General features: G+C 39.9%; 1 protein-coding gene across 7 annotated transcripts in view; it reads left to right on the top strand.

Moving 5' to 3' along the window:
- Positions 1-12,440, top strand: part of pbrm1 (polybromo 1) — a 98,619-nt gene that overhangs the window by 23,992 nt on the left and 62,187 nt on the right. For all 7 annotated transcript variants that reach the window (XM_060835466.1, XM_060835471.1, XM_060835472.1 and 4 more), the window contains 8 exons: positions 2,138-2,260; positions 2,819-2,887; positions 3,366-3,464; positions 3,798-3,886; positions 5,827-5,918; positions 6,005-6,221; positions 11,417-11,558; positions 11,645-11,742. In XM_060835466.1, the coding sequence (XP_060691449.1) occupies positions 2,138-2,260; positions 2,819-2,887; positions 3,366-3,464; positions 3,798-3,886; positions 5,827-5,918; positions 6,005-6,221; positions 11,417-11,558; positions 11,645-11,742 (929 nt within the window). The remainder of the gene's footprint in view (positions 1-2,137; positions 2,261-2,818; positions 2,888-3,365; positions 3,465-3,797; positions 3,887-5,826; positions 5,919-6,004; positions 6,222-11,416; positions 11,559-11,644; positions 11,743-12,440) is intronic.

Here is a 12,440-nt window from a genome sequence, read left to right on the forward strand (position 1 = left end):
CACCGGGGACAGGTAGAACCACAGTACGTAGTGACACTTGGTGTTTGCGTACCAGGGATCCATGCACAGCTTGATGCAGCCACACACAAAGGTGGCCATCAGGGTGAGGGTGGCATTGGGTGTGTTTTCCCCCCCGTTGCCCAGATCTTTATACATCGAGTCCCTTCGGATTCGGTCCATCTTTGATCTCCATACATAATGGAAGATGGCTCAGGAGACTGCAATGGCACAGGTTCTGGGAATAGGCCAGACCTGTACCACGTATAACAGCAATGACTGTGCCTCACGCCTGATGACCAGGTTTTTTTCCACGATGGAGAGTGACCGTAGCTTCCATCTGCCCAGTTTCTGCCTCACTTTGCTGATATGCTCCTCTCAAGACTTGGCACATACCCCAGCCCCCCCCCCCCCCCCCCCCCCCCCCCCCCCCCCCCCGCCCCGTACCAAATACCCAGCACCTTCAGTTGGTCGGTCCTGACGGTGAAGGGGATCAAGAATTAGTCGGCCCAGTTCCCGAAGAGCATGGCCTCGCTCTTGTCTTGGTTTACCTTGGCCCCCAAAGCCCAGATGAACTGGTCACATATGCACATGAGTCTGTGCATGGACAGCGGATCCGAGCAGAAAACAGCGATATCATCCATGCACGGGGAGGCCTTCACCTGTAGGCCCCTACTGCCAGGAATAGTCACCCCTCCCAGGCTCGCATCATTCCTGGTGGACTCGGCAAATGGCTCTACGCAGCACACAAACAAGGCAGGAGAGAGAGGGCAGCCCTGCCTGACTCCAGATCTGACTGGGAAGCTATCTGATTCCCACCCATTGATTTAGACCACACCTACAAGTTCCCTCCAACCTTTACAATACCTGACCTTGAAACTCTTTTGTTGTTCCTTCAGTATTCTTGGCACAAAAATTCAAATTCCCTTCTACAGTAGTTGCACCTGTAGGATTGCAGTGAACTGCAGTGATTCAAAAACACAAAACACCACTACCTCTTCAATGATAATTTGGAATGGGCAACAAATATGTCTTCTTATAATTTACATATTTTTGGGTGTTGAGATTTTCAGAATCATTTTAATCAAAATAAATCAGAATTGAAATGTTAATTTTGTTTTCTGTTTGATGAGTTGAATTCATATATTAACAGAGTTACGGTCAAAGGGTGTTTTTGTGTCCAGTGCGGTTCCGCAGGGATCAGTTTTGGTGCCTTACAGAAATGAATTAGTCTTGAATGCAGGAGGGTTGATTAGTATGTTTGAAGTTGATGGGGTAGCTAATAGGAGGCTAGTTGTGCACTACAGGAGTACATAGGTGGACTGATCAGTGTCAGATGAAATCCAGTCAGATAGGTGTAAGGTGATGGACAGGATAAACATAATAACTGAGAAGCACTGAGAATCAGAGGGACCTTGGTGTGCATATCCACTGATTCCTTAAAGTAGATAAAATGGTTAAGAAATTATATGGGATACTTCCTTTTAATGGTCGAAGCCTAGAGTTGAAGAGCAGGAAGGTAGTACTGGAACTGTATTAAAAAAATTAAGCCACATCTAGAGTATTGTGTGCAGTTCTGGAATTCACATTACAGGTGGAATGTGATTGTGCTGGAGAGGGTTCAGAGATTTACCAGGATGTTGGCTGACTGAAGAGTTTTAGTTATGAAGAGTGATTGGATTGACTAAGAGAAGACTTAGCCGGGGGTGGGGGAGGGCGGGGTGTCACATGATTAAGATATAAAATTATGAGAGACATGGATATAGGAGACAGGAAGAACCTTTCCCCTTGGTAGAAGGATCAATGACTAGTAGGTATAGATTTCAATTAAGGTGCAGGAAGATTATTGAAGATGTGAGGAAATATTGCTTCACCAGAGCATCATGGGAGTCAGGAACTCACTTTATTAGAAGTTAAATGCTCATAACATTTAAGAAATACTTAGATGTGTATTTGCAATGCCAAAGTATACAAGGCTATGGGCTAGTAGATAGAAAGTTGGATTATAATAGTTAGATCCTTGTTTTTGAGCGGTGCAGACTTAGAGAAGGGCCTTTTTCTGTACTACAGACCTTTATGACTGTACTCTAAAATTATGGCAATGGATAAAATTGATGAGTTTTATTTTCATTTTCTTTAGAGTGCAACACATTATAATAATCTGAAGGAACAATTAGAGCACCTTTTTGAAGCTGTTGCCACATATGTTGACCCAACAGGTCATCTCATTAGTGAGCTTTTTCAAAAGTTGCCTTCTAAAGTGGTGAGTAGTTCTATTCCAGCTCAATAAACTGATACATTTCAGTAATTTCATTGTGAAAAATGTCTTTGACAATCTATTGTTGTTAACACCTCATGACATAGGATCAGAAGCAGTCCTTGGTCCACCAGGTCTGCTGTCCCATTCAATGAGATCATGGCTGATTGGATAAATCTTAACTCCACTTTCCTGCTTTTTTCCATAATCCTAGATGGCAGAACAGACTCAATGGGCCAAATGGCTTACTCAGTTACTATGTCTTATGGTCTCTGTGAAGAAATGCATTTCAATGTTGAGAGTTCTAAATAAACACAATTTCTAGCCTGCAAAGTTGAGATCGAAAGGAGGTGCATTTGAGCAATCACACTGCTAGTTACGATTGATTTATTATGGTTGTTATTACATCTTATTAACTTCTCAAATTTAAAATCTTGGATTCAGTGGACATTGTTAGCTAAGTTCTAACAAACAGTAAAAGTGAAGTTTATATTGAATCAATCTTGTCACATTCTGGAAAACATGACAATGTTTTAATATATGAATTATTGTTTATACTTGCAGCAATATCCTGACTACTACGAAATTATTAAAGAACCAATTGACCTGAAGACAATTGCCCAGAGGATTCAGGTTTTACAGTTTTGTCTTTCTATTTTCCTTTTCAATTTACAACTGAAATCATGAACAGTTCTTTAGACAATTTATTGTCATCCCTAATTGCCCAGAAGGGAGTTAAGAATCAATCATGTTGCTGTCAGTCTGGAATCGCATGCAGGCCAGACCAGATAAGGATGGCAGCTTCATTCCCTGAAGAACATTAGTCAGGTGGTTGACAATCGCCAATGGTTTCACTGTCATCATTAGAATTTTAATTTTTATTAAATGCAAGTTTCACCATCTGCTATGGCAGGATTTGAACCTGAGTCCCCAAAAAAATTACCTGAGTTTCTGCATTAATAGTTCAGCAACAATAAAATAGGTAATTGCCTCACTTGAATGAGGAGTTATTCTCTGCCACTGTTGCTTCATCTGAATATTTTCTAAATATGTAAATTTAACTTTTTAAAGTGAATACTTTTTGTATGAACATACCAATTTAATTTTACAGAATGGCTTTTATAAAAGTGTCAATGCGATGGCTAGAGATATTGAACTTTTAGTAAGGAATGCAAAAACCTACAATGAGCCAGGGTCTCCAATCTTCAAGGTAAGGGTGAGAAAAATTGAAGTCCAACCTATTCTCTTAAACTAAACACAAATATACTTCATATACTATCAAGAATTAGGACTTCTAGTGATCATGAATGATGCAATATAAATGCAAATCTTTAAATTCTTTCTCATAAGATTTAAGTAACTTAAGATTTAAGTGTTGTTAAGACACTTGTATTATTGAGTTTTTGCATTAATAACTTTGTTGTTTAACTCAGGAGTAGAGCATTATACCAGATGATAACATATCCATGTCCACAATTTGGGAACTGGCAAAGATAACTTATTGATCTTTTTGATGATGAAAATATCTTTTCCAACTCTGTAGGATGCAAATACCATTAAGAAAGTATTCAATCAGAAGAGAGCTGAACTCGAGCATAATTTGGAGCCTACTAAATCTAGTCTCCGAATCAGGTACATTAAAAAAAATGACATTTGAACATAATGTTTACAGCTGATTTGTTTCTTTAAACTGTAAACACTGTAAGCTGTACATTTTTGCAAAATAAGATTTTCGGGAAAACGTGAAAACAAAAAAAGGAAAAAACATTGTTATAGTTTGCATTCGTTTTAATTAATACCTTGTATGTAGAAAATGTCTGTCATACATCAGACATGATGCATGCAAAGTCAACATCTCTGATTGGCTCACAAAACAAGAACAATTCATAACTGAATACGTAGGGAGAACATTGATGACCTAGTGGCAAAACAACAATTCAGATAGCAGCAAACAGTTATCAGTTTAACTGATTATGATGAAAAGAGAAAGCCAATTCAATCACACAAAGTGTCCTTAAAATTCCTTTTGGCCTGATATTTTAGTTTCACTCTTTGGTCCCAAACTTATAGCTATGTTTTAACAACAAAATAGTTACAAATAATTACATTAGGCTCTGCAATAAAGTATCTTTGACATTTCTAGTAACATCTCAAATCAGGAGTTGCCTGCAACTTTCACTATGAGAAAGTGAGGACTGCAGATGCTGGAGATCAGAGCTGAAAATGTGGTGCTGGAAAAGTGCAGCAGGTCAGGCAGCATCCAAGGAGCAGGAGAATTGACGTTTTGAGCATGAGCCCTTCTTCAGGAATGAAGAGTGTGTGCCAAGCAGGCTAAGATAAAAGGTGGGGAGAAGGGACTTGGGGGAGGGGCGTTGAAAATGCGATACTATCCTCACACTCTCCTCATTCCTGAAGAAGGGCTCATGCCCGAAACATCAATTCTCCTGCTCCTTGGATGCTGCCTGACCTGCTGCACTTTTCCAGCACCACATTTTCAGCTCTGCAACTATCACTATGTCAGCTATTCTACAAAAAGTCTTTAACCGAGTGATTTGTAGTTGCACTTTTGTAGGAAAAGATGTGCTAACTCATGATAGGCCCACAAAAGCAAAATTGGCCAAAATGTACCTCAGAACACCCAGAATTCCCAAGCAGGCTCACAATCCAAATCAGACACCCCACGCAGACAAGAGGATAGACTTCAAGCTCGTTAACAATGACAGAGCACCACAGATATCTCAAAGCCCCAAGGGCAGTTTCACAACTCAGCAATACCAAAGAGCACATCAGACAGAGAGTCACCAGTAAGGACATGCTCCAGGAACAGGACAATGGAATCACCTCACCACTTCAGAGGAGGCATTAACACCTACCTGTGAAGCGGAATGGAACCATCAATACTGTCAGGGTGTTGCATTGTGTGAAGGAACAGGACATTCATCCGATAACTGTTTTCCAATTAGCATCCTTGTAATTAGATTACTCCATCTCCAGATACATTGTAGTTTTCCATTTCTTAACCAGCCTCATTGTGCACATTACTATAAAACTGGTCTCATCCTCAGCTCTGGGAAGAGAAATTTAATCTACCTGTACAGACTGTAGGTTCTGTAGATGAAGGGCTTATGCTCGAAACGTCGAATTCTCTATTCCTGAGATGCTGCCTGGCCTGCTGTGCTTTGACCAGCAACACATTTGCAGCTGTGATCTCCAGCATCTGCAGACCTCATTTTTTACTCTGTATCAGCCTAGGCAATTTCTCTTTCAGCGATATCACTTGCAATAAACTGTTTGTCAATTTCACTTCGCGCTGTGTTTTGTGATCTCTAACCTCTTGGGCAAATTTCTCCGACAACTTTAAATTCTATTATCACTGTAGACTGAGCAACTTCCAGACTGCCTATCTACCTGCTCTGCTCTTACCCGGTGATTCACCCATATCGATTTCCTGAACTAATACTGAACAACACGCATGAGAATAGATACAGCATAATTAAAACATGTAAAGTTAACAATTGAGCAAAAGATGTTTTTTAATTCCAAAAGGTTATTTTGAAATTCTGCATTCACAGAAACCGAAGGTCAGCTCAAGGGGATCGTTTATCGGCAATTACCATGGCCTTGCAGTATGGATCTGAGAGTGAAGAAGAAAGTGGTTTAGGTGGTAAGACACTATGGTAGTATATTTGATTAAAATGTTTTAGAAGTGGCTATTTTGGCTTTTCTACACACATCCTTTTGATTCTACAGCAGTCACTCGTTATGAAGATGGTGATTCTGAAGGAGAAAGCATTGGTTCGTCTGTTGATGTTACAAGCCCTCTTTACCAGCTGTATGAAGTAGTTAGAAGTTACAGGAACAGTCAGGGTCAACTTCTGGCTGAACCTTTCCTTCGCCTGCCTTCCAAGAAAGATTATCCTGACTATTACCAACAAATCAAAAATCCCATGTCACTGCAACAAATTAGGTGAGGAATGTAATTTTAGCCTTTGGAAAATAATGTTATTGATCAAGATCATTTGAAAAATTATGGATTAATAAAAAAAGCATGTATGTATTTTTCAGTGGTACTTTTAATCAAAATAATGCTGAATTTTGTATTTTGGACAAGAGGAAGGTTTATTTCTTTCTTGAATTATTTGATTACACAATTAAGCATGTGGATTAAACATTTCCGTCGGAGAGTGGTGGGTGTGTGAAATGCACTGCTAGCGGCGGTGGTAGAGGCTGAGACATTAGGGACATTGCATATGGACAGCAGCAAATTGAGAGGTGTGTAGCTTAGATTGGTCTTAGATTAAGATAAATGCTCGGCACAACATCGTGGGTTTATGGGCTTGTACAGTGCTGTTATGTTCTATGTTCTGTAACTGCATCTTGAAGCAAATCAATTATTTTTTACATTTGAAAGTTTGACATTTGTGATCCATGATGTGTGCTTAGTCCTTCTAATAAAAGAGACTAAATGTCACTTTGTTCAGCAGCATGGTTTTAAAATTGCTACTGGTTGACTATTTCAATTGGCAATAGATAGGTCATTATAAAAGGGAGACAGTGAGGTCTGCAGATGCTGGAGATCAGAGTTAAGGTTAGAGTGGTGCTGGAAAAGCATAGCTGATCAGACAGCATCTGAGGAGCAAGAAAATCAAAGTTTCAGGCTGGAGCCCTTCATTAGGAATGAGGCTGAGAGCCTAGGGGAGATGGAGAGATAAATGGGAGGGGCTGGGGAGAAGGTAGCTGAGAGTGCAGTAGGTGGATGGTGATTGGCGGTAAAGGTAATAGTTCGGAGAGGAGGGCGGAGCGGATAAGTAGGAAGGAAGATTGATAGATGGAACAGGTCATGAGAGCGGTGCTGAGCTGGAAGGTTGGAACTGGGGTAAGATTGGGGGAGGGGAAATGAGGAAACTAGTGAAATTCAAATTGATGCCCTGGGGTTGAAGGGTGTCAAGGCGGAAGATGAGGCGTTCTTCCTCCAGGCGAAAGGTGGTGAGGGAGTGACACTGGAGGAAGCCCTGGACCTACATGTCCTCAGCAGAGTGGGAGGGGAAGTTGAAATGTTCAGCCATGGGGTGATGGGTTTGATTGGTGCAGGTGTTCCCAAGATGTTCTCTAAAGCACTCTGCAAAAAGGCGTTCAGTCTCCCCAATGTAGAGGAGACTGCATCGGGACCATAGGATACAATAAATGATGTATGGAAGTGCAGATGAAACTTTGATGGATGGGGAAGGCTCCTTTGGGGCCTTGGATGGAGGTAAAGGGGGAGGTGTGGGCACAGGTTTTGCAAAGACCGTTCCTTCCACGACTAACTGGTCAGGTCCACGCCCCCTAACAAACCACCCTCCCCTCCTTGCACCTGCCTCTGCCACTTCAGGAATTGCAAAACCTGCACCCACACCTCCCCCCTTACCTCCGTCCAAGGCCACAAAGGAGCCTTCCAGTGATTGTTCTTCCCCAGAACTCAAAATGTTAATTCTGTTTTCTCTCCACAGATGTTGCCAGACCTGCTGAGTTTCTCCAGCATTTTCTCTTTTGTTTCAGATTTCTAGTATGTACAGTTCTTCATTTTATCTAATTCGGAATTGTTTTCTCCAGCATTGAAAAGGCAGGTTTAAATGCAAGGGGCTTATTGTTATTGGAGGACTGTGTGTTCTACTTCCTTGCAAGAAATCAGTTAAAATTTCAGGAACTATCAGATAAAAAAAACTGCTTCCAAAATACCAGTCTTATTCCAGGACAAATTTCTTAATTAGGATTCAAGTTTCGTAGCAATATTGACCCAGATCTTTCAGGATCTGGAAAGTTGGAGATCAGATGTATCCTGAAAGATGTGTGTTGAGACCTTTCGGAAGTTCTACAAATGAATACATGGTAATTTGCCAGGAAGCAAAGTACCTGTGGGCAATTATCTTATGTCGCATTTCTCTGAAAAAGTCTCAACTCTAGGTTAGAATTAGAGACAATTGCTAGATTTGCAAATGAGACTTTGCAAATTCTGTTCTAAAGGATATGTCACAGAAAGCAACAGTACTAAATGCGTTAGATTCCAGGTTTATAGTTATTATAAATAGACAAATTCCTCATCTGGTTATTGCACCCGGGAGAATAGAAAGATTGGAGGGTTCAAGGGATTGGGGCGATCATATCTAGTCATTTTCCTGCACCCAAAGTCATACTATTAAAGAAAACCATGAACCAATATGTTGATGAGTTCAGAAAAGTCATTTCTCTTAAAATATTAAGTCTTGTTTCTCCCTTCAGAGATGCTGCCAGACCTACTGCGTTCCTTCAGCACTTTGTTTTTATTTCAGATGCGCAGTCTCTGAAGTATTTTCCCAGTATTATGATGTTGATTAGGCAGCCTGCGTTTTCTATTCAGCAGAGAGTGGCACGTAGTGCAGAGAAATGGTATTTGTTGATATGAGAGAGGTGTTAGGTGGGTGAGACACAGACAGAATTTTGAGAATTGGAAACACATTGATGAAATCTGTTGAAAATAAATTTCAGACTTATTTTAAAAAATGGAGCCCAAGTAAATAGTTGTAGGCATTGAATAAACACAGTCCTAAAATGATAGAAGATATCAGCTTGGACCATACAAGTATTATACTTTTACGTTTGCGTTTACCTTTACCTGTTTAAACAACACTGACCAGCATTCTGCACAGACTCTACTTGTTATACATGAATTTGCTCCCCGTCGATCTGAAACTTGCAAGATTGGCCCTACACATAATTCTTTTCCCCTAATTCACTGGTCACAGTGGGTCACACAGATCTTCACTGTCGATAGGGGAAACAGAGTCATAGAGATGTACAGCACAGAAACAGACCCTTCAGTCCAACTCGTCCATGCCAACCAGATATCCCAACCCAATATTGTTTCATCTGCCATCACCAGGGCCATTACCTTCCAAATCCTTCCTATTCATATACCCATCAAGATGCCTTTTAAAAGTTGCAATTGTAGTAGTCTTCACCACTTCCTCTGGCAACTCATTTCATACATTTACCATACATGAAAAAGTTGTCCCTTAGATCTCTTTTATATCTTTCCCCTCTCACCCAAAACCTGTACCCTCTAGCTCTGGACTCCCCCATCCCAGGGAAAAGACTTTGTCTATTTATCCTTTCCATTCCCCTCATGATTTTATCAACCTCTTTAAGGTCGCTCCTCAGCTTCTAATGCTCCAGGGAAACCAGCCCCAGTCTGTTCAGCCCCTCCCTATAGCTCAAATCCTCCAGCCTTGGCAACATACTTGTAAATATTTTCTGAACCCGTTCAAGTTTCACGACATCTTTCCAAAAGGAAGGAGACCAGAATTGCACACAATATTCCAACAGTGGCCTAACCAATGTCCTGTACAGCCGCAATATGACCTCCCAACTCCTGTACTCAATACTCTGACCAATAAAGGAAAGCATACTAAACGTCTTCTTCACTATTCTATCTACCTGCAATTCCACTTTCAAGGAACTATGAACCTGCACTCCAAGGTCTCTTTGTTCAGCAACACTCCCAAGGATCTTACCATGAAGTGTATGAGTCCTGCTAAGATTTGTTTTCCCAAAATGCAGCACCTTGCATTTATCTGAATTAAACTCCATCTGCCACTTCTCAGCCCATTGGCCCACCTGGTGTAATCTGAGGTAACCTTCTTTGCTGTCCACTACACCTCCAATTTTGGTATCATCTGCAAACTTTCTCTTATGCTCACATCCAAATCATTGATATAAATGATGAAAAGTAGTGGACCCAGCACTGATCCTTGTGGCACTCCACTGGTCAAAGGCCTCCAGTCTGAAAACAACTCTTCATCACCACCCTCTATTTTCTCCCTTTGAGCCAGTTCTGTATCCAAATGGCTAGTTCTCCCTGTATTCCATGAGATCTAACCTTGCTAACCAGACTCCCATTAGGAACCTTGTTGAACGCCTTACTGAAATCCATATAGATCACATTTACCACTCTTCCCTCATCAATCCTCTTTGTTAGTTCTTCAAAAAACTCAATCAAGTTTGTGAGACATGTTTTCCCACGCACAAAGCCATGTTGACTATCCCTAATCAGTCCTTGCCTTTCCAAATACATTTCTGTAAGACCAATGTCTACCATTTTTGTTTTGTGTGCAGGAGGTCTGTGGCCCTATCCACCTCAGATAATACAAAATTTGCTGTCTGTTAATTATTGCATAAATTAATAAATACGAATCTAAATCGAGGTGAAGGAACCCCGAAGGCACTGACCACAATATGATCGAATTTAGTTTGAGGCAAGAGCTAGTCAGAGTTGATTGGAAGGGGAGCTGAGTAGAAAAAATGGTGAAGCAGGAATGTCTGGGGATAATTTGAGAAGCTCAGCAGAAATACATCTCGAGGAAGAAGGAACATACTAAGGGAAGAATGACAGGACAGCATAAAAGCAAAAGAAAAAGCGTACAATGTGGTGAAGATTAGTGGGAAGCCAAAGGATTAGGAAGCCTTTAAAAACCAGCAAAGGACAATGAAAGAAGTAATTAGGAGGGAAGAAGTTGATATGAGGGTAAGCTAGCTCGTAAAATGAAGGAAGATGGCAAGAGGTTTTTTAAAATATATTGAAAGGTAAGAGAGAGGCAAGAGTGAATATTGGACTGCTGGAAAATGTGGCTAGAGAGGTAGGAATGGGGGACAAAGAAATGGAAGAGGAACTAAATAGCTACTGTGCATCGGTCTTCATAGTGGAAGCACCAGTGGCATACCAGAACTTAAGGGGAGTCGGGGCAGAGGTGAGAGTAGAGCTCATCACTAAAAAGATGGTGCTGGGAAGACTGAAAGATCTGAAGATGGATAAATCATCCAGACTGGGTGGACTTGTAATTACAAATAATTGTAAACCTGGAGTTTAATGCATTTACTACTGTTGCATGCTGTAACATATTCTTTATAATTCAATTTGTGTTGAGATTGCGCTGTGTATATACCTATTGAAATTCTGCATTCATTGCACATTATAGTTTTCATTTAACTGAACATTGGGCAAGCCTGCTTGGGTGTAACAAAGCTTCATGTTTCCCAATGATTTTGGAAACTAAGATTCCTCAGGATACTGAAGAGGAATGTCGCTGTTGTAATGTAAAATTTTACATGTGTAGTAAATCTGATACTATATTCTATTCTTTTAATTAGACAAAAATTGAAGAACAATGAATTTGAAAATCTGGACCAAATGGAGGCTGATATGAACCTGATGTTTGAAAATGCCAAGCGCTATAATATTCCTAATTCTGCAATCTTTAAACGAGTGCTGAAGCTGCAGCAAATCATGCAGGTACAAAAATAGCAATGTGATATGTTTTAATATTTATATATTCTTAAATTTTATCTGCGGTACATTACTGAGAATTGTTCCTTCAGGCAAAGAGAAAGGAGCTGGCTAGAAGAGAGTACACTGAAGATGGTGACAGTATGGTATCTTCCGTAACATCTGATACAGGCAGTGCAAAGAGAAAGAGGTAAAACATGAAAATTTTATAGCAATAAGATATTTAAAATTAAATAATTTTATAAATCTAATATATAGGCTATGAGAAAGGCTGAACATTATTCCAAATTGTTCATAACTATTTTTATTTATGCCTTGTATAGTGGAAAACTGAAAAATGCAATGTTAATTTAACCCTTTCTGTATTTAACCTTCAGATCTTACCGTAAATTTTTAAAACAATAGATTAAAATGACCTCTTTCTGTGTCATAAAGACCATAACTCCATAATCTTTAACTGTTTTGCTAGTTATCCAATCTTATACATTAGTGAATTCTATTTATTTTTTCACATCATGATATATGATTTGAATAGCTTTCTTTATTGCTATAATGAGAAAAAGAACATTCTAGATAGCTTTGAGTGTTCCAAAACCTCTAGCTCTTGAGATATTGGAGCCCAGTTTGTGCATGACATATAGTGTCATTTTTATATTTGTCATAATATTTGTCAAATTAGAATCTAATAATTTATGTTCATCAGATCCTGATGCTGTAAATGTCAGTTGTTACAACATATTGATTTAACTACTTTGTTTCAATATGTTTGAAATTCTCAAATTTTCCTGTAAGTAAAATCATTGAATCCCTACAGTGCAGAAAGAGGCCATTCAGCCCATTGCATCTCTGAAGACCATCACACCAGACCCACCTCACCAGGCTATTTCC

This window comes from Hemiscyllium ocellatum, chromosome 14 (assembly GCF_020745735.1).
Source record: "Hemiscyllium ocellatum isolate sHemOce1 chromosome 14, sHemOce1.pat.X.cur, whole genome shotgun sequence".
NCBI lineage: Eukaryota > Metazoa > Chordata > Chondrichthyes > Orectolobiformes > Hemiscylliidae > Hemiscyllium > Hemiscyllium ocellatum.